The sequence below is a fragment of the Eleutherodactylus coqui genome, chromosome 4, assembly GCF_035609145.1.
Source record: "Eleutherodactylus coqui strain aEleCoq1 chromosome 4, aEleCoq1.hap1, whole genome shotgun sequence".
NCBI classification, from domain to species: domain Eukaryota; kingdom Metazoa; phylum Chordata; class Amphibia; order Anura; family Eleutherodactylidae; genus Eleutherodactylus; species Eleutherodactylus coqui.
In genome coordinates this window covers 224,283,615-224,310,373 of record NC_089840.1, presented here as the reverse complement: position 1 = coordinate 224,310,373, position 26,759 = coordinate 224,283,615, and the positions used below count along the sequence as shown (strand labels likewise).

Sequence of the window (26,759 nt, the reverse complement as noted above, 5' to 3'; positions counted from 1 at the left end):
TTGATTGCATGACCAAAATGCACACGACAGAAACCCACGTGACCAAACAGAATTCTATTCACTACATATTGCACAGGCGTAATACGGAGCACACGTGTTTGTGTGAATAAGCCCTACAGCAAGGACTATGGAGAGCGCATTGTCACACACAATGGTGTCACGTAATGGAAATGCAACGCTGCAGGCGCAAAATATTCAATTTGGTTGGATTTTGGTTACAAGTAAGTCGCAAGCGGTTTCCCTGCCTTTAACATCAAGGTAAGCCGAGGGCAACTGCGATTTGGCTGTTTTCGTTAAAGGGGGTGTAGCAGAATTATAAGTTCAGGGATAAATAGCAGATGGAGGGGGTCCGTGACTGACGGCTGGCCTCCAGTTGCAACGGCGGGGTTCAGTGACTAACGGCTGGCCTCCCGCTGCACTGGCGGGGATCGGTGACTGAGAGCTGGCCGCCCGCTGCAACAGCAGGGATCAGTGACTGACGGCTGGCCTCCTGCTGCAACGTTGGGGATCGGTGACTGAAGGCTGGCCTCCCGCTGCAACGGCGGGGATTAGTGAGAAAATCAATTGCGGCGGTTAACCCCATACAATGTAAATTGCGGCACGTACAGGGGTCATAGACAGTGCGCACCCTCTATGACATTACCGGCCTTTTTGCGATTATGGGTTGCTATGGCAACCAAGGGCTACTGTAAGCGATAAGTTATTGCCGTACAGAAATACCGTAATGCATTATCATTCCAAACAGAGCTTTTATGGTTCACATCACCAATGGGGACAGAAAAAAGAAAAAAATAAAGAAAACCTTTTTTGCACACTTTTCCGCTCGTCTAAAAATAAAATAAAAAATCCCACATATTTGGTATCAGTGTATCCCTAATGACCTCTACAATAAATTGAACGCACTATTTGTTCTGCATGGCAAAAACTGGAAAAAAAACCTACACGACGGAGGCAGAATGCTTACTTTAATCATTTTGTCCCGCCCAAAAATGCATCAAAAGTGATTTTTAATAAAGCAGTTTGTACCCCAAAATGTTATCAATAAAAACTATAGCTCGCCACACCAGCCCTCATACGGTCATGTCGAAAAAGTTATGGCTTTTGAGAAGTAGAGAAGCAAATCCCCCCCAAAAAACTGTTGCATCCTCAACACTAAAATAAGTAGCGTCCTTAAGGGGTTAAAGCCAATTTTTACCACAGTAGCCTGCAGTTTGTGCACATAAAGCCTGACAATGAATCATTAGTTGCTTATTTGGTCTTAAAATGATGGGTTACAATAAACTAAAAAATGGGAACATTTCTATTAGAAAACATTCACTGAGGCTCACTTTTTGGCATATTTTTCCACACTGCGGTGGGGACGTAAAAAAAAATCAGTGAGTGCATTTTGTTCCCTTGTCGTCTTGCAATAAAGTTTATCTAGTCCGAATATTAAAAAAAAACAACAAAAAAAACAGCTAGCGGACTACATTTCCCGGCATGCCGCGTCTGACGGCAGCTAATAAAAGCGGAAAAGAGGAAGGGCAAAACAGAAAGTGAGAGCGAGCCCCGCCCAGCGCTGTAGCCCCGCCCACAGTGAATCAGTAGACGCGCCGGCAGTTCTCGTCAGTGACTCGTTTCCTCCTCAGCAGCGCAGACGAGCCGCAGTGACAGGCCGCGTCCCCCGGCACCGCTCTCCTGTACCGCCCGGCCTCACCCGCTCCATGGCACTGAAGAGAATACAGAAAGTAAGTGGGAGCGGGGAAACAATGGAGGCCGCCTGCTGGGCTGCTCTGTCATCTCCACAACAATGCTGCAGCGCCCCCTAGCGGCGGAGCACTCTGCGGCTCTTCCTGCCCTCCAGCATGCCCTGTCGATGTTGTATGTGTGCCCCAGTGATGGCGTCACTTTCTGGGTCCTATGAGGGTAATCAGGGGGCTCCCCTCTAATGATGGCAGCCATTACTAATAACCGGAATATTCTCTTTAATCGGACGCCATTCAAAAGGGCCGCTTCGTTTGGAATCGCGGCTTCAGTTGTGCGCGTTTTTTAAACATGCTGTAAATCTACAACCGTGTGAGCGGTAGTCTGTGCTGGTCACAATCGCACGCTGCCGCCGGTCCATTTTGCGCTATGCGGGGGCGGTCCCATGAGGAGGCGCAGTTGTGAGAAGGAATCTCCTGCATTAACGTACGGATGTTTGTCCGTATATTAGGAGCGTATTTTTCACAAGTGGCACCAATTTGGGTCTCCGTGGTTTTTTTTTTTTATTTCCCGTGCGTCAAAAACGCAGTGAAACCGCCCCCAAAACGCATGTTTTTGCGTGGCATGCTAGTGCCCGCCATGTGAATGAGCCCCAGTAGTTGATAGCGCGGAGTCCTCCAGAGTAGATGCCGCTCTTTCCTCCGACCTCTGTGCGTGGGGCGTGCCGTACGCCGTAGAGAGTTCACCAAATTTCGTATGCAACGGGCAGATTTTACTAGAAGAGGTGAAAATCCACGCCAAAAATTGACACGGGGAAGATCGAAAATCCACGCGGCTGCTCCGTTTATGCTGAAACCCCCCTCACACACACACACACACACACTGTGAGGACGAGACTTCTTGAATGTCGCGCTCGTATAACGGAGATTTTTAGGCCATTTGCAAAAATACACGCATCTTGAACAGAATCGCCCCAGAACACGATATGCTGCTAATTTTTCACTGCATGTGCCCTGCGCGGTGTATTGCGCCCGCAGTGAATAGACCCCGTCTATTTCAGTGGGTTCCTTCACACAAGCAGATCTTCTGCACGCATTGTGTTTGCGCGATAAAACACGCAATATGTTCTATCGTCGTGTATTACACATGAAGTCTATGGGAATCGTGCCTGCAGTTACCAGCGCCAGCCACTAGATGGGAGGCTTCTGCCTCGACCTCTGTTATTGTGGCGCAGACAGCTTCCACCCGCACAGCTGATCGGTTGGGGGAGCGGCAGACCACGGACGATCAATTATTGATGACCTATCCTGGTGATCAATCGTCACTAGTATTTGACTGGAAAACCCTTTTAACCCTTTGCAATCCAATTTTGGATTCAAGGTTTCCTAGGGGGATTTCTCTTTCTGCCATTATATAATGGCGCCATCTGCTGGCTAGAGACAGTACTGCGGTGTGTGACCTGCTGGAGAGGCCCCTGACAATAGAGCGGCCAGTAATATACAGTAAGAATACCCTGCCGGACGTCTTCTGACATCTGAGCTGTACAGCCTTCAATCAGAATGCCTTTAGATGTCAGGCAGTGGATTGGAAAGGGTTAATCTAACTTAATTGCTCAATGGAGAATCCCGCTAGACACGGAGGGGCGAACACCCCCAAAAGCAGTCTGTGTATGGATTCTCTATGCAAATAAGGAAGATGGAACACTACCTCTGTAGCGCCACCTATTGGATGGCGGCATTCCTGCAAATCAATGTACAACTCTTTAAACAAAAACGAATAGGAAACTAAGCCAGTAAACCATAGAATGTCTGTCGGTCTTTCTGGCTTGGTTTCATGTTCCCAGTCATCGTTTTAAAGACTTGTTTAGGGAGTCATACATTGATTTGCAGGAATGCTGCCATCCACTAGGTGGCGCTGCAGAGGTAATGTTCCATCTTCCTCATTTGCATAGTTTCTCTTGTGTAATGTAGTTTTTATGGAGTATACGTCCCTGTAGTACTATCAGTGCCAAGTCTTGCTGGCTTTTAGTAGATCTGCCTCTCTGATGACTCCTTTCTGCTCATGTGAGGATGTGAGTAACCCCGACCGGCAGGAATTTGCTCTGATTCATGACTATATAGAAGTTTTAGGCCTTCATGTTGAATCATCGCTGGAGAGAGCAGGCGGCTTCCTGGTTGAAGGGCTTTCAGAAATGTATTCAACAGCTTGTGATTTAATGAGCCGTGAGGAACGTTCCTGAGCCGGCGGCCGGGGACGGAAGGTCAGGCCTCTCCAAACTTCACTTGTGTGGAAGTATTGGGTATAGAGCTCTATACGTACAGGTGAAGGCTGTTCTTCCCCACTGGTGATAGATGTTCCTGCGATGGAAGAGTGAGTGATAACACATGATTTTGAAGCCAATGGGGTTTCATTCTCATTTGCGATGTTTTCACTCACTCCAAGCGATACTGCTGATTTTTTTTTTTTTTTTTTTAATCGCAACTTGTTGATTTCAATGGGGCTGGCGGCAGCAGAGCTGACCACATTGAAATCAATGGGACAAGATTATGAAAGCCTTACAATCCCCCATAGTGAGGAGAGGGGGGTTGAACTACAGGAGATCTCTTGCATATCTCCCCGTACTTGGAGTTAGTGGGTGGGGCTAAAGGGGTTAACCAGGTGAGGGGGCGGGGCTGAATGGGTTGTTAGTGATTCTTCTCTAACCAAGAGGGGGTGGGACTAGAGGGATCTACCTAGGTAAAAGCGCTGTAGCCCCGCCCCTGTCTCACCAAATATAGGGAGATATGTAAGAGTTCCCCTGTAGCTCTGCCTTCCCTCTCCTCACTATGGGGGATTGCAAAGCTCTTTTGTGATCTTCTCCCATTGATTTCAATGGGGCCGGCTCTGATGCCACCTGCCCTATTGAAAAGGGGAGCAGGGGGCGCTCATGAGTATCTTTGTTCCATTCCCTTTAATGAGACAGCTGGTGATGGCTAATGCTTTGAACCCGGCTCTCTTGCAGAATAAGGCGGGGGTGGGTGTTCACACAAACACATTGTAATTCTGGAATTTGCGATCACGGACTTTATGTGGCAAAACGCAAGCATTGAAAGTTATGTAGTTTTGAGGTTTTTTTTTCCCTTCACACTCTGCAAGCAGAAGAAAAATCCCAGCATGCTGTATCTTGCCGCGGACGGCCTCCAATGGGGGCGTCCAACCTGCAGACCATATGCAATTAACATTGTGTACGGGGACCCACATCATTGCTAAGCAACAGCATGGGGAGTACAAACAAAGAAAGCCCTGTACTGCGCATGACTGCCGGTGAGCCTCCGGTCATAGGCCATACTGGTATACAGTCACCGGCCGGACTCATCTGGCATCTGCTGCGGGCCTCCTACGTCCGGAATCCTCTGCAGTCGTGTGAGCCCGGCCTGAGAGCTAACAATCTGAGGATCAGTGGCAGACAGACCAACAATACCAAGCACTTTATCTTCGGCCGCGTGCATACATGACCGCTGTGCCGTTCATTTGGGGGGGCCCCCATTGTGGTGATTGGTGGCGATCTCACCACAGATCATGTAACTACCCCTATCCTGAGGATGGGGAGTAACTTCACTGTGCAGTGCAACCCCTCCAAGGCAGGCTGTCACTATTCTTCTCTTGTCTGCCTAGTCTTTTCCTGCCTCCCTCTCCACTATCTAGTTACATGCGAGGTAATGGGAGACAGCTTAGATAAAGTTTACTTAACGTGAAACTGGGTGTAACAAACACATAAAGGCCTGACCTGTCAGATTTACGTCTGGGCGCTCGGCCCGGTCCTACTGTCCAGATGATGACAGATGCTTGTTGAGTTGGAACAGGCACAGCTGTAGCCAAAACAGTAAGTGGGCTGGTAGAAAATGGTGCTAGATTTGGGGTATTATCATTGTTAAATTGAAGACCACAAAAGACCATTCTAATCCAACATCTTCCTCACTTATTTCTTCCTTGGTCATGCCCACCACCATAGGCTGCCATCATCTGCTCAACTTGCAAGCTAAGCTGCCCCACGGTGGTCCTGGTTTTTGGAGTGGCTACCCACTTGACCTCTGCAGCCATCCTCCCGTAATCTGAGTGGTGATGCCAGGAGAATAGCAGCTGACCACTGTGGCCTCTAATTGGCTTGAGCGGTAAGGCGGTAGCGTACCCAAACAAACTTTTGAAGCCATCACTGCTCCTTCGCGTTCAAGCAGATTGCAGCGGCGTTGGGTGGAAGGAAGCATCTTCACATACGCGGGCTTCAGGCTGCACTGCACATATGTAGGGTATCTGAAGACAAATCTTGCCCTGGTGGGCCGGGAGGAGCAAGTGATGACTATTAAGCCAGCAGAGTGGAGGAGTGGGTGTGATTTCTGAATGGCAGGCATATTTTAGACTGATTACAATAGGATGTGGGTGAGAATACAAAAAGGGTACATTGCTGGACTCTTCGCTAAACATGCAATTAAGTGACGGAGATTGGCGGGGGTGGGGGTAAAAGCTGATGCGTTTCCTTTAAAGTCGTCCCAGTGATCTATCTATGGATTGGATTTTCTGCTTCTGAAGTTTTCAGTTCACCAGCAGAAAGCAGAGATCTTCAATATATTAGGAAATGTAGCATCAAGTATGAGTAATGCAGAAGTCCCTCGGAAAACAAGTGATTTGTCAAGCTATTTGCAGCATGTACAATGCAAACATAAGTCAGTAACTTTCCTTTGTTCTCTTTATGTGTCTCCACAGCAGTGTGCCAGCTAGAGTGGGCAGAGGCAGAGTAAGCTGCAGTGGAACAAAGCCTTATAAACAAGGAAAGAAGTACACTAGATACTTGTCATGATCAGTGTAGGGAAGGCCGCCTTGTTGGCGCTCTGGATCCCAAAGATGTCGGAATCACGAGAAACAGAATAAAAAGCTTGTCGTGAAGCGCAGGAGTCTGAAGGTGTTACGTAAAAAACAATGCAAATGGGAAGATGGCACAGTGCCTCCACAGCGCCACCTCCTGGAAGGCAGCTTCCCTTTAAGTCAATGTCAGGCTTTTTAACAAGCCTAGGTGTCCTCCATAAGGGCTGCTTCACACGGGCAAGAATCTTGCGCATTGTGAGACGCACAAATATGGACTTATTCGCCTAAACAATGCTGTGAGGATAACAATCGCAGCAGATTCTAATTTTTGGGCGTTCCCTCGAATGCCTTTCCCATTGTTTTCAATGGCACCTTAAGGCATTGCATGGCACTTGCATGCCGTGCAATGTTCCTTATTGAAATCAATGGGAAACGCATGTGATCCTCTGATGCACCTGAGGATCGCAATTTCACAGAAGCCACGCAGGCATTTTTTGAATGAAACTCCTTGCATCGGCTTGAAAAACATACATTGGCAATTCGGCCCGATATCTTATGCGCCCGTGTGAGTGTATCCTCAGGCTTATATACCCAGTTGTTACAAGGCTTGTTCAAAGGCCTGACATTGATTTGCAAGAATACTACCTTCCCATGGGTGGTGCTGCAGAGGCAGCGCTCCATCTTCCCATTTGCATTGCTTTTTAAGTAACAATGACTGGAAATATAAGCCTTAGGGCTATTTTAGACGACCGCATATCGGCCGTGTATTCACGCCGGCCGATATACGGCATCCCTCTCTGCAGGGGGAGGAGGCTGGAAGAGCCGGGAGCAGTTCTCTGAGCTCCTGCCCCCTCTCTGCCTCCTCTCCACCCCCTGCACTATTTTCAATGAGGTGGTGGGGGTGGAGCTAATTCCCAGAACTTAGCCCCGCCTCCTCATTGTAAATAGTGCAGAGGGGCGGAGAGAAGGCGGAGCGGGAGCTCAGAGCACTGCTCCCAGGTCTTCCAGCCTCCTCCCCCTGCAGAGAGAGAGAGACTCCGTATATCGGCCAGCGTGAATACCCGGCCGATATACGGTCGTCTGAATGCACCCTTAGGGAGAGCACCTTGTCTTGTTAAAGAGGTTGTCCCGCGGCGAAATGCAAATTTTTTTTTCAACCTACCCCCGCATTCTGCCCCGTTAAAATCAATACCGTTTGTAATTAAAAAAAAAAAAAAACACCGCTTACCTCCTTCCCAGTTCGCACAGCATCTTCTTTTCTTCTTTTAAAGATGTCCGCCGGTCCTTTCCCAATTATGGACTGGTTTTCTCCCATGGTGCACCGCGGGTCTTCTCCCATGGTGCACCATGGGCTCTGTGCGGTCCATTGACGATTCCAGCCTCCTGATTGGCTGGAATCGGCACACGTGACGGGGCGGAGCTACGCGATGATGCGTAGAAGGGAGCGGGGCCAGAACACCGTTCGTGCCTGGACCGACCAGAAGGGAGAAGACCCTTCTGCGCAAGCGCGTCTAATCGGGCGATTAGACGCTGAAATTAGATGGAGACGGGGACGCTAGCAACGGAGCAGGTAAGTGAATAACTTCTGTATGGCTCATATTTAATGCACAATGTACATTACAAAGTGCATTAATATGGCCATACAGAAGTGTATAACCCCACTTGCTTTCGCGGGACAACCCCTTTAAGTCTTGACACTGATTTGCAGGAATGTTGCCTTCCAACAGGTGGTGATGTAGAAACATCTTGCCACTTGCATAAATTTCCCGGAGGAACATGCATGGCCTTACAAGCCTCTCCACTAAGTGCTCTCACTATGAACCATTGCTTGTTTACTGTGAATGAAGGCCAGTGGGCCAGAACGATCTCCGTCCCGTACAGGATCAATCACCCCTAGGATGGCTGTCTGGCACTGAAATGCTCGATAGCCGGCCCGTGTAAAAGGGGCTTGAGAGTCTAGCTGAGCATATTGTCTGTCTCCCTAGCTTCCCTCTCACTGCCCTGCCTGTGTAAAACACGAGCACTAATATTCTGCACATTAGGGGCATTCCTTCACTTGGTGGCGTCACGTGTACCTGACCTCATCAGTCACAATAAAGCAATAGTCTCCTTACACCTATTCGGTGCTCTCCATAAGGAGACATTATACCCATCCCCCACCCACATGTATTCATGGATATAGAACAGTAGGGGAAAAGGCAAACTTGGCTTATTCCTCTAATCTCTGTATCTATATTAGGAGTTGCTGTACAATTATAATCAGGCGGGTGGTGTTTGCATTTCATTGTTTATATACTAGATGGCTTATCTTCCAATTAAATATTTCCCATTACAGCTATGAGCATAAACTGGTTAAGTAACATTTTTCTTTTGCCCATGAAGAGCTGACCGTGCTTGTTCACTATTCTTCCCATCTGCGGGTTATACCTCTAATTCTTGGTTCTCTCTGAGCCGGTGTGTGGGAACTAGCTGCTATGAAGTCTCCAGACACGCTGTACAGAGGAGACGGTGTTCCCTCACTTGCTGTAGCACTTGGAGAAATTGCATCTTCCTAGAGGACAGCAGAAAAGTACTAAGCAGTGTAGAGGTGATTTCAGTAGCTGTAACATAATTTCACTCACAAATGGCTTCAGCAGCCGCCATGTCTGTCTTACTGCAGCAGCTCCCTGCGTAGACTCTTATGAATAGCCTGAAACGCCAACCTCCATTTCCTGTTCTCCATCTTGGTGTCTGTTACTAGAAGATGAATAGAGACCCCTAGTGGCCAGCGCTTTATAGAGGTGTGACTTGCACTTCTGATATTCTTCATTGCATATCACATTAACAGATTGTCAATGGGTCCGATGGCAGCAGTGCCTGCCCCATTGGAAACAGCTGAAGATTGTGACCTCTCTACCGTGGCTGTGACAGCCGTGATGGTGATGAAGGGAACTCTCCCAGTGACTCCTCGCATCCAGGGGTTTTCAGAAGGATTGCGAGGGCCGTGAATCACAGCCAGATATCGCCCTCACCAGTGTGCAGGAGCCCTTACTGTATACAGTGTGTATAGCACATGGTTCTAACACTGTGCAGGACAGCTCTCTGACGTCGGAGCTCTCTTCTGCATAGTGTTAAAAACATGTTGGATCTCACCCGCAATGGGAGCTATGCAGGGGAATCTGAATGTTGAGCAAAATCGACACTAGATTGGAAAAGGTTAATGCAGGGAGCTCCAGGAGGTTTCCCAATAAATTAAGTATTGCTCCCATCCATAATTCATTACCCGGCGGGGAAATCCCCAGTATTTCTGCGCAGTTCTCTTGGTAAGGTATCGGAGCATTGTCTTTCCTTCTGGAAGTATGTCATGGTCTCTGTAGTCACACCGTGCCGTGAGGGCCTCACCACGAGTTGGTACATCCTCCTGGATGTTCTTCTCTGCAGTCTGGAGGAGTTCTGCGCTGCATATATTTTCAGGCTTCATGTGTCGGCTGTAAAGTGTGAAGCTGCTAATAGCTTTTTTTCTCACCTCGCTGCTTAGAGATGTGAAATGTCATGCGGAGTCTTCGGTTAGATTTTCCTTTTCTTGGATGCATTACGCTATCACGGAGCCGGGGGGGGGAAAACCCAATATTTTATGTCTTGCGTTAGGAAGTTTTATCCTGTAGATGTTTCTTAAAGAATGCCTCTCACAATAAGTCTCCTCGCTGCGTCCTAAGAAGTGGAGCTTCTTACATTTTATTGCTGTGAGGGAAACGAGAGGTCGCCTGCGATAAAAGGTTGTGTCGGTCTCGCCATGAAATCCCTTCATCATTTCTGCTGCAGCAGCTCGCTCCAACAGGGCTGCAGACTAAAACCATTTCACCCAGCAACCACTTTTGCGTTGACAAAAAGGGGTTGGCTGGGACTTTTGGGCACTTTTTTCTATTGATGACCTATTCTCAGGATAGGCCATCAATACTTAATGGGTGGGGGTCCACTGCTTGGTATCCCTGCCGGACCCTAGCACTGCTGTCGGCACAGTGCAGCCGGCCGGGTTGGTATTGCATGCAGAGCTCTCATTGAATTCGAATCCCAAAAGTCTTTCACAACCCCTTGTTAAATGCATATATTATTAATGTTACTGTATTGCATTGATTTGTACCATACTATAAATACACTACACATCCAGAGTGCCCCCCTCCTCAGTACAATATGCCAAGATCATCTGAAATGCTCCTGCAAGTAATCATTTGTGCATCTTAAGTGAGTCTTACCTCTCCAGTATAAGTACACAGTGCCACAACTTGGTGTATACATCCAGAGCTCCCCCTGCAGGATAATCACATTGAGAGCCCCCCAGATCATGTAAACTGTAGTCAAATGTCTCCCAACTAGACATTTGAGCTAGGAGCCACCCCGATGAAAAGAAATGAGGCTAGGCAAACTCTTCCTCCCCAATTACATGAATTGTCGCCAAGCACTACACTAAAACTCGCGTATCCCCACCCAATCACATGAACGGTGCACTACTCCATCCTCCTCCATAGTTTTGCACCAGTCCTCCTGTACCCTTACTCACTAGCCATCCATAGTCTTGCACATTAACCCTTTCCACCACCTTACTCGCATCTATAGTCTTGCACTGATCCTCCAGCTGTCCATAGTCTTACACCGGCCATCCTGCACATCATCTCCCCCTTCTGGCCGTCTGCAGTCTTGCATTACTGCTCCTGCACACTTCCCCCTTGACATATAATCGCTTACATGATTCACAAGGATATTTGTGACTGAAATGTCCGGCTTCAGGTTATTCCTTTGTTTTTCCTAGGAGTTGACTGACTTGCAGCGTGACCCTCCTGCTCAGTGCTCAGCAGGACCAGTCGGAGATGACTGTAAGTTGAATACAATTTGCAGCTTTTAATGTTGTTCCTTCCATATACTCTGGTAAAATGTATCTCTTCCTTCTCTGCAGTATTTCACTGGCAAGCAACAATCATGGGACCTGTAAGTATATAGTTTGTGTCCTCCCTTTTGCAGGGTTCATGCACGGACTGCAGTGGGCCCGGCCAGCGGCCTGTACTGCAGTCCTTGTGCTGCGACTCCTGTGCAATCCATGAGAAATAGAATAAGTCTCAGACAGCCCCATGCAGCCATGTGTAAGGGGCCAAAGGCCGGTGGCAGATGAGCATATTTCAGGTACCTTAGAGGGGTTGCACCAGAAGTGCCATTTATCCTAGGGGATAACCTGCTGATCAGTGGGTGTGGTATAGGTCAGATGGTCACTGGCATACATTGCTCTTGCCCATGTAAATATGTACTAAGGCTGAGGTGTCTATTTATTCACTTACAGTATGCAAGCTCCTGCATAAACAAGTGACTGGGCGTACATTTTCTCTGGGTCCCCCCCTACAGTTTTTGCTAAGACTAGGGGAAGAGTCTTTTTTCTTTGTGCTCCTAGCCTCTTTTTAGGAAGAGCAGTTAAAGGTGGTTTCTGCTTCCTGACTAGAATGAAGAAGCAGCAAATATAACGCAATACAATATGACAGCACATATCCAGAAAAGAGGAATAACTTTTTTAAGGGTTCTACCCATCACTGACCTTTCTTGTATAGCACATCCACCTCTGGGACCCCTTCCTAGCTCCAGAACAGTGGCTTTACTTCCATCCTACCTGGTGAGGCGGACAGTGACTGGAGAGTTGGTATGTGCTCTGCTTTCTCAATTCATTTCTGTGGGAGTTTTGGAAGCAGCTCAGCAAACTGCAACTCCCATAGAAATGTGTGGCGAGAAATTTGCACCCCGTCACCTCTCCATTTGTCGGCTGCCTCACCTGGCAGAATGGGTTTGAGGACTTCCATGGCTATGCAGGGGATATCCCTTTAACTTGTGTGCCTCTTAAGAATTTAAATCTATTTGATTATGTACTTTAATCCCTTTTTTTTTTTTCTCCCCCCAGTCCGACAGTCCTTATCAAGGTGGTGTCTTCTATCTCACAATCCAGTTTCCAACAGATTATCCATTCAAGCCACCAAAGGTATGAAAATGTGTTTTGTATTCTGCATCCATTGCACACAATCATGCATACTTTACCAGATGCTTGCAGAAACAGTGTAATATACAGATGATCACCTTTAGTGACTCATCAGACACTACACTGGGTTGCCACGGTCATCAATTCCACATAAAGATGTGCTGACAAGCAGCTGCTTGGGCTAATTTCACACGCTCGAGTGCGTTATTGGGCCATGAAACTCGGCCTGATATTTCGCTTGCTGGCGTGGTTTTGTATTAAAACCGCATCACTTCAGGGAAGTGGCAATCCTGCGGCACGGCTGACAGCCACGGCAGAGGATCGCAGAGTGTCTGTCTTCCGTTTTCAATGGGAAACCTTGCATGCACCTACCACACGTTGCAGTGTTTCTGCCATCCCATGCAAAACAATGGGCAAAGCGAGGGCAGGGCCAAAGATGGGACATATACTCAGATGTATAAAACCATTAAAAAAAATGGTGGTCAGATTTATAGGTCTCACAACGCGCAAATCTTGTGTGATCTCAGCTGCGTGAAACTGGCCTTGCTGCAGATGTTTGGTGAAATCTGCAACAAATCAGCTGCGTGAACACACCCGATGTCAACTGACCAATGCGCAGTATTTAGCAGGTAGATCACAAAAGATGCATTCAGAATACCATGGAGTGCATGTTTTTAGGTCTCTTGGAGATGTGAGTTGAAGGGTTATCCACATCTCTGCCAATCATCATGACTGATATGAGAAGCCTTGTCTGCATGCCACAGCCACCGGAGGCCAGGATTACAGAAACGGTTGGACCGGCTGTACTACTTGTTTCCTTAACTCCCATAGAAGTAAATGGGAATTGTGTAAACTGCGTAGTACAGCGAGTTGTGCTCCAACCTTTACTACAATGATGTTTAGGACGCCTCTTCTTAAAACCTGATGTGACCACTCAAAAGTAGGCAAGTATGGTACGTGTGCTTGAGCCTAAGCCTGTACCTGACTGTAGATGGGGGTTAGTGACTGCACATGTGTAGCTGTATAGTAGGCTCCCTGCTATTGGACAGCGCTGGAGCCTGAGGTTAGTAACCACAGGGCAACTTGTACTTGGCTCTGGTGGTCTATGGAGGTGAATGGGTACATTTCAGAGTCATTACCATTTGAAGGGGTTGTGACATGATTGTGGATTGATTCTGTGAATGGGCGATGGCGAATCATGACGCAACCTCTTTAACCACTTCACATTCAATGACTTAATCACTATTATCTTGAATTGATTGTCTTTCCTTATTTGCTGAAGGCAAATGTCATTCAAAAATAAGTGACTAAATAGTCACTTTCTTAGATCCATGCTGTTCTTTTCGCCTACATTCAGTATAGTTGGCACTACAGTTGTTTTCTCTTCCATGCCCATATAACAAGTCTCTAGCTGTCTGGGGTGCTTTAGTGTATACAGACTGAACGCTTTACGCATTCCGTATTGCACTTTGTCCTGTTTGGCCTAATCATGTGCTCACTTTTCTCTTTCCAGGTTGCATTCACAACAAAAATCTATCATCCAAATATAAACAGCAATGGAAGTATTTGCCTTGATATTTTGAGATCACAGTGGTCTCCAGCGCTGACTATATCAAAAGGTAAATGAAAAGCAGCGACTTCATAGTGTATCTCTTTGACCGTTTCAGCGGGTTGAAAGTCAGGCATAGCTATTCTCCGTGCGGCTTGTTAATCTTGTCACATCCATAAATTTGGATAATGCAATAAACCTGTTACCATGGCAGAGACTGTAAGAGGGAGATGTAGTAATAGGAGTGTGGGGGAACATCAGACTGGAGGTCTAAAAACTTCTCAAAGTATTAGTGCACCTGATTGTGGTGCTGCTGCCAATGGGGTATGAAGAACAACCCAGAGCAGAGCTGTAGACCACTCTAGGGTAGGGTAAGGCTGCTATACTTCTCTAGTTAGGCTCATTGTAATCTGTATCAGAGGCGATGGATCTAATCCATTACCACCATATATGTGTGTATAGTGGACCTCTGAGAAGTGTCTGCGAATATACAGTGAAAGTTTTTTAAATTAATTGCTACCTTTAGGGCATGTTCCCAAGGCAGTCTTGCCACACAATCCATAGTAGAAATCAACAGGATCTTTTCCCCGCCTTGACTTAGATTTCCTTAGAATGAATGGATGTGGCTCTGATATTGAATCGTTGCAGATTCCACATCATATTCACTGTCAACAGTCTTGCAGTACTTTTCTGTAAAGCTTATGGAAAGGAGTGCATTATACCGGATGACAGGTTCCCATTTCAGACTACAACAACTATATAAGTGCCATAAACTAAGTTATGGTGCTTATAGTTAATGACAGGTTCCCTTTAATGGGGTTGTCTAGTTGTAAACTAATTATACTGTATCTGCTGGATAGGCCATCAATAGTAGATCAGTTGGGTCTGCCACCCAAGACCCTGTCGCCAATAAACTGTTCACCAGGCCAGTGCACTGAACTGATTTCTGCAGAGCTCTTTTCACTGCAATGGCCAAACTGTATCACAGGCCATTCACTTCAATGGGAACTTTGTAATACCAAGCGTAGCCACTACAGTAAGAATGTAGCTGTTTGCATCCTGCAAAAATTAGCTTATGTGCAAGTGCTCTGGCCCAGAGAACAGCCGTTCAGTAGGTGTTCCAGGCAGTAGACCCGTGCTGTTGAACTATTGATTGCCTATCCACAATCAGTTTACAACTGGACAATCCCTTAAGTCTGGGGTTTGTATGAAGGGGATATCGGGAGCCGATCCTGCTTCGTACAATGTGGGTGCCGGCTGTTTCTCACAGCTGACATCCGCTAGTAACAGCCATGATTAGTGTGAACTCTGTAAATGTTGGTTCTAACGGCAGCCCATCAATAAGGGGTTAAAGAGTGTTCCCATCTCAGACTTTTATGGCCCATTTACAGGATGGGCCATAGGTCTAAGTGCAGGTCTCACTTCTGAGAGCCCTGTGAGAATATATTTAGCTTCTGATAACTTTTATTATTTTTTGGGGGGGGGGGGGCTTAGTACTATGAGCTGGTCTTTGCCTGATATAGGCAATAATTTTTGTGTGTCTTAAATCACCACTAAATGTTTTTGAATTTCCACCTCTGAGGATATTGATTGGGGTCCCGCTCCCACTCCTCCCCAACCACGCTGCAATGTTTAGGGCGATGCAGCTAGCTGAGCATTGTACACTGCACTGTTTCTGTAACCTCCATAGAAGTTAATGGGAGTTACGAACAGGATAGCACAGTGAACTACGCTGTTCCTGCAGCTAGTAGGTTAAGGAAATGGTTTAGCTTCTTAATTCTAGAAAAAAGGGTAAACAAGTGCAATGAGCAACAGAGCGGAGGGGTTGGTAGAATGGCTAGATTTGTTGTATGAAGCCAAAGGTGCAGCTCAGCCACCCTGTTCTTGGAACTGCTTAACGTTCTCTTCCAAGAATTGGAGTGGAATTTCCCTTCTCTCAAATTGCAGCGATTATTAGCTTTCCCAGTAAGGGCTCGCGCACAGGGATTTATTCCCATTCTGAGTAATAGGGATCTGGATTATAGCTGAATTGCTATAATGTGATGTCTGCAGTTTATGGCATCCAGTGTGGAAAATGTCCCATATTGCAGTCTGCAATATGGAATCCGAAGACTCAAATCAAACCACCTCTTAATCAACAGTAGAGCTCCAACAGAAGTCACCTTGTAGGAAACAACCAGTCATGTAAGCGATTGTTCATAACACTATAATCTCAAAGTGCAAGAAACCCATTATCAAATATTTTGTATACATTCATGTGGTAACTCTTACTCCGGATACATCATGAAAACGCTGCCTCTGGGTCAAGGTTACATAAACTGGTTTTGTTGCAAAGGACATATCTGACACAAGAGCCCCTATAACTGTTATACATAGGTTAACGTGACAAACCTTATAATTAGTGCTTGGGTAAATTAGCGTTTAGTGAACCATGGTGTCTTGGGCAGGACAAGCGTGCATTCCCACTGGTTTGACTGCATTGCATGCTACAGGTAACTTCACGTGGCAAATCCGTTGCAAAAATGTTGTGATGGTCTTGTATGAATGAGGCTTGAAGAAATCGTACACCTTCTGCAGAAACAACCCCATGCAGGTGCATACTTGGTTGCATGGATTTAGGCTACATATCTGGTGCTGGAACATACCCACAACCGCAATAGCAGGTCGCTTTTTTTTTTTTTTTTTTTTTTTGTCTCCTCTATCTGCTGCTCCTGCAGCCTCATGTGGAGGGGCCCATCAGACTTGCTATACTTTATGCCATAAGCTCTCGTAAATGCAGCTGAAATCCATACCATCTCATCGCTGGTGTAGATTTCAGATTGTGACACTGACAGCCCAAAGATACGGCAAATATGTTGAGGATATTGCCTATTTATACGTTTGTCGCACTTCACACTGGTGTAGTCTGTACTTAAGCTCCATTTACACACGATTATCGTTTGAACGAAAGACTTTTTTAACAAATTAACGACTTCTTTTGCATAGAAATGCTGAGCATTTAAATGTACAGATAATTGGGTGAAATCCTCTCCATTTCCCTCATTAGCTAAACTAAACTGTATGTTTGCTCAGATGGGCGTGTGTTTATACGAGGAATCTCTGGCCTGCAGGGTTTTTAATTGGTGTGAAGAAAAGCCATTGTCTTCTGCCAGCATGAGTAAATAAGTAGTCATTGTGTTTAGCAAGGCCAACAGTTGCCCCTCCCCCTCATGCCATTTAAACTAAGCGAAAAAGGAAAGTCTTTCAAAATGAACTAATGACCATTTTTATGCAGGCTGAAACTCGGTGATAAATGAACGAATGGTGCCGGATGGCTTCGCGTTTACACGTAACTATCGCACAAATTAGTTCGTTTGAGCGAAGTTTGGGTGATAATCGTGGCGTATTAATGGGCCTATAGACTGGTGTTTTTATATGTAAAACTCTTGTGGTGTTCAGAAGTGATCCAAGCAATTTATGACCTTTTGGTCACTTACATAGATCAAATGGCCAGAATGCACTGGGTGCTAATGATGGATGGAAGAGCACCCTTCGTCCCTGCAGAGACACTGAGGGGCTTCCATATGTCGCTCCTACTTATCTGTAATGCCCAGTGTGTTTTGGTCATTTGATAGGTCTTTGTAGGCCGCCTGCACACGAGCGTTCCGGATTCCACTAGCGGATTTTCACGCGCGTATGGTACCTAAATGTGCTTGCGGATAGGTGCGGATGCGTGAAAAATCACGCGCGGATGTGTTGCGGAAAAAAACGCGCAGAAAAATCCGGAAGACACCCTTATTGTAAACCCAACCCCTAGAGAACTGCCCATTCCCTGGAAAACAGCTTAAAAACCAACACCCAGACTCCGTTTTGTCCCTCTTGCTTGTGCGAGCACCGTTAAATTATTCTGGCAACATGCTTTCACCCGGTGAGCAGATGTCTTTGTGGGCATGGTTGATCCATGTAACTTTTTTCGGACGTACTATAAAAATACTATATAAGTGTGGTAACGTAGTAATCGTACTGACCCATAGAATAAAAATATCGGGTCGTTTTTGTTGCACTTTGCGCGCTGCAGAAACAGGACGCACCGAAAGATGGTGGAAAGTCTTTTTTTTTCTCTCCGATTACAATTTTTAAAGGTTTTTCAGTAAATTATATGGTACAATAAATAGTGCCATTGCAAAATGCAACTCGTCCCGCAAAAAAATAACAAGCCCTTATACAGCGACGTCGATGGATAAATAAAGGAACTACGATTTTTTTAGGGAGTAGGGGGGAAAAAAAGGAAAAAAGCAAAAAAGCTCCGTCACTAAGGGTTAAAAGTGGGGATGGAAAAAAGCACAATAAAAACAAAAGTAAAACTGCTTGGCCACTAAGGGGTTAAAATGAAAAAAAGTACATTTGACGCAATAGCGAATAATACTCACGCAAGTTCTTCTGTTCTGCTTCTACTGCGTTCGTCCACGCATCCCCATAAACCTGCGCGGACAGTAGACGCCAGGATTGTTCCTTTCTGTTCTTGTCGAGGTATTCTGGGGAGTTACTGTCCCATAGGCTGGGGAAGTCCTGCATGATTGCCACAAGTTTCCCCATGTCGATCATTATGGCTTGTGGCAGGCTGGTGTCTGCTGGCTGCTCTCTGGTAGATGAGGGGACTGAAAGGACAGATCTGCAGTTGAAATGTGCCTGTGAAGCTCTGTGCTGTGTGTTGGGACGCCTCCTACCATGCCTACTTCCTGTAGTCATAGCAACCAGTGACTCCATCCGCAGCTGCACTGCGGATGTACTGCGTGAAAAAACGCACCCATTCACTTGTATTGGAGGCTTCACGCGCAGAACCCGACCCAAATTAGAACAGGTCGCAGATTTTTTCACGCGCGTGAAAAAACGCGATACAAATCCGTCCGTCTGGGGACAACTGCGGATCCTCATAGGAGTATATTGGCTGCCGTCTGGGGCGGATTATGTGCCTAAAATCACGCGCTTGAAATTCTGCTCGTGTGCAGGCACCCGTAAAATCATGGATTCTGCGGATTGCCTTTGACTAAAAAACCGGCTGTCACAACCTACTGAGTGCCGAGGGGTTTTGCATTCAGGGTGGGATTCTACTCTGCAGCAACAGAGTTCCCTGCGTCGTCTATCCATGTCAATGTCAACCTATTAAATGCAGCAGGTACATACTTATTTTGTTTTGTTTTCCAGTTTTGTTGTCCATATGCTCCTTACTTTGTGATCCCAACCCAGATGATCCTTTAGTACCAGATATTGCACAGATCTACAAGACAGACAAGGAAAAGTAAGTTTTCTTTCAGATTTTTCTCTTAAAACTGCAGTTGTCTCCAAAGCAATGGGCTGTAACACTAATGGGAAGATTCCTTGATTATAAACTGCTTATCTGTTGACCTATACACTGCGGACGACTTATTTAATATACATCTGTTAGCCGGTATCTGCTACTACTGAGACGGCAACAGCAGGAGTTCACACTTGGGCTCCCCAGCTGCTATCAACTGCTGAGCACTGATGTTGGCAGACTATGGTTGACTAATGAGGCCTTGCATACACCTTTTAAATTTGGCGATGGCGTCATATTCACTAGTACACACTTGTTTGGCTTCCTGTTGCGAATTTAATTAGGTTTTTTTTAAAAAAGTCTGCCTTATTAAAAAGAGGGGGGAACTGTATGAAACCACCCTTTGTAGCATTTTTTTTCTCATATCCTTCTTACATGAAGGTGGATCACATAATTTATTTTCTTTTTTATGGCCTCAGCAGTCCCAAAAGCAGAACACTGACTTGTATTTTGGCTTCATACATATGAGATCCCCACTTTCTCAGGCTGCAGTGTTGAGTGGATTCAGACGGGGCAGTTTGGGTACAGTAAAAACAAATTGCACCAAAAACTGCATCCAAGTTGCCCCGTGTCAATACATCCGTAAAAAGCAAGATTACCAATTTAGTCATTGTTGTCCATCTTTTTCATAGTGCAAACCAACTTGGAAGAGTGCTGCCAAGAAGCTCATTGTCTCAGTGAATTTGGGGACAAGTAGTTTATTCTTTAGAACCCAAAAACGTGTATTCCCTGTAAAATAACAATGAGTAACTTTTCATAGGTTATTCATATATTATCCATACAGCTATGATACCCGGGTGTTACCCATGGTGTTTGTCAGACTCGTCCTTGCTGTTGGGACTGTGTATGAAACATCCAGTTAACAAGGGGAACATCACTGTAGCGCCCAGTTGTCAATCTGGTCATATGTTTCCAGGAACCATAAGGGGTATGGTGGACTGGCATTAAATCCATAGCAAATCCACATCCCTTTAATGTCAGTGGGAATCCACAGCATAGTCAATACAGTGTGGATTTCTTTCATTTGTGGATTTCAATCTGCAGGGAACAAATGTGACAAATCAATTCTTGAGGCACGGTTCACTTTGGGAATTCAGAACGGATGTGCCTATTGAAAAGGGCTAAATCTGAATGCTGATCTGCATCTAATTATATTGCATAGCCCCGGTAGAACTCGGCTACATGTTTTAGTCAGGGTTTTTAGAGGCAAAATCCATGCTGAATTCCAGTCTGAACATACCCTAATAAAGGAATCCTACAGTGAGTTCTCAGAAAAGATGCCCTAGAATTAGTACTAACAGACATTGTCTTTTCCTCAGATGGTCATGTGATCTCAGCTCTGACCAGCTCAGATCTACTTGGGGTTGTGTGTTCTCAAATTAACCCTTTACAATCCAGTTTAGGATTCAGGGTTTCCTATGGGGCTTTCTCTTTCTGCCATTTTACAATATCGCCATCTGCTGGCTAGAGCAAATACTACAGTATGTGACATGCCGGAGAGGCCCACGACAACAGAGTGGCCAGTAATATACAGTAAGAATACCCTGCCCGACGTCTTACAACATCGGAGCTGTACAGCCTTCAATTAGAATGTCTTTAGATGTCAGACAGTGGATTGGAAAGGGTTAAGTCAGTTTCTCAATCTGTGTGGCGTTTTCAGAGGAACAGTTTGCAGGGGTCAGCGTCATTCCTGTCGCTGGTCATAATGACACAGATATCGTAGAGGAGATCACAGCTCCTCCTGACTGTATGTTTATAGTCTAACTTAGGTGAATCTAATGGGTAATGATTTAAACTGTCCCCAACCTGCAAGAAGAAATGTTATAGCCACTGGTATGGCTGTGCTGATGCATCATGAGATGGTGGCCGATGAGCATCAGACAGGGGGCTACAATGCTGGGAGATTGGCTGTCACACTCTGGAGGTCTCCTGTCTTCCAGCAATCGGATGAGGGGATAGGGATGGAAACTGTTTTTGCAGGTGTGGCCCTTTAACAAATTGCTGAATACTCATTATGCTGATCAAGCAGGCTTAATCATTCTTGAAGTAACTGGGAGGAATAATCCTTTAAGTGTAGATAATGTCATACTTGTAACTCCTGAAATGTTAAAACAGTTTAAGAATTATCTTTATTTTCCCTCTTTTCTGATTACAGATACAACAGAATAGCAAAAGACTGGACTCAGAGATATGCAGGAGTGTGAAGCTGTCGTTCCCTATAGTCCGCTATACTGTACATTCTAGGTTTTTCAAGATTAGAGGAATCCCTAGCACAGTTTACTCTCCCAGAGGCCGGAAACCATTTTTCAGTTTTAGACATTTAAATACTTCTCCAGAAATTCCAAAAAATATGTATAAATATCATCATTTAAGAGGTGATCTCACTTTTTTACATTAGGGCTCGTTAGACCAGGTCACCTGAAGTGTTGAAAGTTTCTTATTGAGACCAGCAGCACTAATGATTTGAAGCATTTTCCTCCTACTTCAGGCTGTGGTGCTCAGTTTCTTGGACTCCTGTTGCCACCACTATCTGGCCAACTGGTGTACAGTTCTTGGTGACCTGAAGAAGTCACCTGCAAAATAGAGGAACCATGCTCTATAGAAATAGTGCAACCAGGTATAATGGGAAAATGCTCCAGATCAGATGTGCTGATAGTATCTGAAGACTAGCAATGCTAATGATACACAGATGAACATCAAAAATCCAGAGACCGATATCAGTCAGGAGGTAGTAATGTTTGGCTAGAAGGGCCAGTTGCTTAAAGGGGTTCGTCTGGTTACTGGACAACATTGCCCCTATAGCTCCAGTGGTGTTGAAACAAAAAGAGCTATACTTGCCCCTCTGCCATAGGGGCCCAGCACTATAGCTCCGCAGCCCTTCTGGTGTTCATTGTGGATGGTGGCATCACCTAATCGCTGCTCTGAACTCCTGACGTAAGGACGCCCAGGATGTGAATGCTGATGCCAGGAGAATAGGCGGTGACACTGTAGCCTCTGACTGGTTGCAACAGTCAGGTGACTTTTAATGACTTCCACAACAAACACTGGAAGGCTGGCAGGGCTACAGTGGTGGATCATCGCCATGGCAGAAGGGCAAGTACTGCTCTTTTTTGTTTTTATCAGAGCAAAAAAGGGCGATGTTGTCCGGTAAGCAGACAACCCCTTTAAATTGAGCCCACTACATGCAGCTTGCTTTTAAAGCAATGTAGTACATGTAAAAGAATACAGCCATTGCCTCTGAGATGTTCTTGCGCCAGGTTTGCAAGTCTCGGTATTACAAAGTTCTAACACTTCAGGCCCCAGTTCCGATGTACCCTAATTGCTAAATGTGAAATTTTTGTTTTGTGTTTTAAAGTGTTGATCATTTATATTGTTAGAGAAATGGCTGTAGAATAATTCACGTCAAACAGTTCTGTCCTGGGTCTATTCTCATACTACTCTGATCCCCGCTCCAGCAAAGCCTGCTTTCTTACATACTTGAAGCTGTCAGAGGTTCTTATGGCCATTGGCAGGAGGAGCAGGGAATAGAGTCCCTAGGACAATGCATTAAAGGGTGTGGACACCTTCCCTCTGCAACAAAGGTTGTTTTTTTTTTTTTTTGGTTTTTTTTTTGCCCTAATACATTACATTTTGTAAAAATTTCCTACTGTTTCAGATCTACATCTCCTGTGTAGACTTAGATGTCTCCATGATAATTGTCTGTTATCATGGAAACCTATAAGTTCGCGTAGCATTTCTAGGCTTAATAGCTGCTTCCGACGTGCATATATTGACCGGGTTTTCATGCTTGGCCAATATATGCTGCTCCTCTCTGCAGGGGGAGGAGGCGGGCTGGGAGCAGTACACTGAGCTCCTGCCCCCTCTGCCCCTTGCCACTATTTGCAGTGGGATGGGGCAGAACTAAGTCCCACCCCCTCCCATTGCAGATAGTGGCGATGGGTGGAGAGAGGGTGGGAGCTCAGAGCACTGCTCCCGGTCCGCCTCCTTACCCTGCACAGTGGGACAGCGTATATCCGCCGGGCGTGAAAACCAGGCCAATACACGCACGTCGGTATAAGCCCTAAAATGGTAAGAAATTTTTAATCAAAACTATTTGGAAAGAGGACTTCAATTTTTCAGTTTAGCCACATTGCGTCCACAAATGGTTGCAAAGATGGATGTAGCCTGTAAGAAACCAATCTGTGAACTCTACACCTATTTCAGTAGTAACATTTTGAACAATGGGTACTTTAAAGTTTTTGTGTACTTTGCAAAAGACATTTAATGTTTTTAAGACTCCTGTATCTCTGCATCTTCTGATACCAGCTTTGGTTTGTCATATGTTCACACTTGGTTCTGTTAGCTCACTATTTAATTTGTATTTTACTGTATAGACTAATTTTATTTAACTTTTGTATGTAAACTCAATTTAATTTTTTTTTTTTTTTTTGTCCCTTTTGTTTAAATAGCTTAGACTCCATGTTAAATGATTGCAGATTTCTTAAAAACTTCAAATGATCTTTGCACTTGTAATTATTGATCTCCTAGTTACAGGGGAAGCTTGTTCGACTTCATTCCTGTTTTTTCATTTTTGTTTTTTATGTTGCATACTTGACCAGTTTAATGCAATGTGAACACAAGTTGCACTGTTGAGAAGAAAACATGTATCTTTATTTCTAGCTTTTCTTTTTTGCATTTTTTTATTTTTATTTTCTAGTTTACCTTTTCATATGGACAATATAATAAAAATCACAAATCTTTTACAAATCTTACTGTCTTTTTCCATACAAATAAAAGTGCATTTTCTACTATTTCTAGTTTTGTCTTTTATATGGCGTACGGTTAATAAAACCTAGTAGTGATGGCCACTGCAGCCAGTCACTTTATAACAATTAGGGCTCTAAGTAGATCGCAGCAGGGAAAGTTCAGAGGGAGCTCCCTCTGACTCCAGCGTTAACATCTCAAGAGCCTGTCTGGTTGCTATGGCAACAGGACACCAGATACCAGCGTCCTGTATTGCCATAGCCTGTGATCGCTATACTAAGCGATAAGGCATGGCAGGAGAGAAGTCCTGCCGTGCCTTATCGTAGCGATCATTAGTGCTGTAGTGAAAGTCCCTCAGAGGGACATAGATGGTGTAAAAAATAAGAGCAAAATAAAGTACAAGAATAAAAATGTAAAAGTTAAAACCCTTTTGCTTTTTCTCATATTAGCATAACAAATTAAAAATCCCACATTTGGCATTGACGCGTCCGTAATGACACGTACAATACATTGAACACACTTTTTATTCTGCACGGCAAAAGCGTTAAAAAGCTAAACTGAGGCAAAATGCTAATTTTTAGCATTTTGCCTCCCAAAAAATGCAATAAAAGGGATCAAAATAAGTGTGTACCCCAAAATGGTACCAAAAACTACAGCTCGTCTCGCAAAAAATAAACCCTCAGAGCTCTGTCCATTGTAAAATAAAGTTATAGCACTTTGGAGTGAATTTAGAAGAAAATTCCAAAAGTTTTTATTGTGGAAAAACCTAAAAAAAAGTTTTGGTATCACTTTAACCGTACCGCTTCGCAGAAAAAAATGGAGTGTCATTTATGCTGTATAATTAACGCTTTAAAAAAAAACAAACCAAAATCTATGGCAGAATTGATGCGTTTTTCTTTCCCTACAATCATAAAAAAAAAAGTTTTACAATGTAGTCTATGTAACCAAAAATGGTACCAATAAAAACTACAGTTCGCCACGCAAAAAACAAGCCCTTATACGGCCGCGTCGATGGAAAAATAAAGGTATGGCTCTTGAAAAATGGAGATGAGAAAATACCAAAAACCATTTGGTCCTCAATGCCAAAACAGCCAATGTCCTTAATGGGTTAAAGGTGCCATCCTACTTCTAGCTATTTTGCTGCAGGAACCAGGGGGTGAGGGGGGTTGGACCACATGACCCAGTATGAGAACCAGACTTCTAGTGGAGGTGCTGCTATAGCAGCATCGGGACTGGATTCAGGAAAGGGACTGGATTTCCTTGGATAACTCCTAACATTCTAATCAATTCCCAAAAACATTTTGTGGATGTATATAAATATGAATCTCCTTTTTTAATCTTGCGTTCCTCAAATACTCATTACTTAGAAAAAGTGAGGTGCAGAACACTTCGCAAAAAGTGAATTGCTTCTGGAAAGTGTTTTAAGGTGAATGAATTGCAATGAAACGTCCAGTGTTTGCTCTTGTGTTGAAGTGGAAAGCAGAACATGCAGTCAGCTCAGAATGAAGGGCTTATTTCTAGCCGAGAGTTCTTTCTCACTTGCATCCAGCAGGCTTTCCTGTTAGAAAAAGCGTTGGAAAGAGTGACTGCATTTTAGAAGGTTCTTTTCCCACCCATTCTAGATTGTCTGGTATTACTTATACTTGCTTATATTCTTCTAAGACTATTTCCAGGCAGGCACAAAGATGTCTGTCCAGCCTCTGATTGAAGACTTCCATTGAAGGAGAACTTGTCACCTTCCGTTGTAACCTGTTCCACTCACTGACCCCCTCACTGTCTCATATCTAATCTGTGTCTCCTCCCTTTCAGTTTCATCCCATTGCTTCTAGTCTTTCCTTCTGCAAATAAGGATAGGGCTGATCCCTCTGCACTGTGACAGCCCTTCAGATATTTGTACACTGCTATTAAGTATCCCCCCTCCGACTCCTTTTTTGCAAGCTAAACCTTCCCAGCTCCTTGAACCATTCCTCACAGGACATGATTTGCAGACCACTCACCCTCCTGGTAGCGCTTCTCAGAACTTGTTCCAGTTTTTTTTTTTTAATCTGGGTGCCCAGAACTAGAGACAGTATTCCAGATTAGGTCTAATCATGGAAGAGTAGAGGGGGATAATTACTTCACATGATCCAGATTTTTTTTTCTTGCTACATCCCAGAATTGTTTCTGCCTTTTTTTTTGCTGCTGCATCACACTGTTGACCCATGTGCAGTTCGTGATCTGTTAGCATACCCAAAACTTTTTCACATGTGGTGTTGCTTAGCCCACTTCTGGTTTTTCCTTGCTCAGAAGTAGGACTTTGCATTTCCCCTTGTTAACCCCTTTAATGCTACAGGATCTAAACTTGCATCCTGTGGGTGGCACTGGCTCAGAAGTGGAGACTGTGCCATGCTGCAGTGGTGATCTGGCTGTGACTGATAGCTGGCCTCCTGTTGTGACAGCAGGCATTGATTAAAAACAACATCCCTGCTGTTAAGCCCCTACATGCTGTGATCTATGTAAATTACAGCAGATAAAGGGTTCACAGAGGGAGCACGTTCAGTGCTGTTATCGATGATGATATGGAGGGCCAATGGGTTGTGATGGCAACCAGACTCCAGATCCTGGTGTCCTAGCTTACGATT

At 45.1% G+C, this 26,759-nt stretch overlaps 1 protein-coding gene across 1 annotated transcript; it reads left to right on the top strand.

The window, feature by feature from the left end:
- The first annotated feature begins 1,562 nt into the window (after positions 1 to 1,562).
- Positions 1,563 to 24,185, top strand: UBE2D1 (ubiquitin conjugating enzyme E2 D1). The gene is made up of 7 exons (XM_066600780.1): positions 1,563 to 1,727; positions 11,309 to 11,372; positions 11,453 to 11,484; positions 12,437 to 12,514; positions 14,025 to 14,130; positions 19,245 to 19,338; positions 21,551 to 24,185. Exons 1-7 carry the CDS (start codon positions 1,704 to 1,706, stop codon positions 21,597 to 21,599), a joined length of 447 nt encoding a protein of 148 aa, XP_066456877.1. The 5' UTR covers positions 1,563 to 1,703; the 3' UTR covers positions 21,600 to 24,185.
- Positions 24,186 to 26,759: the final 2,574 nt, after the last annotated feature.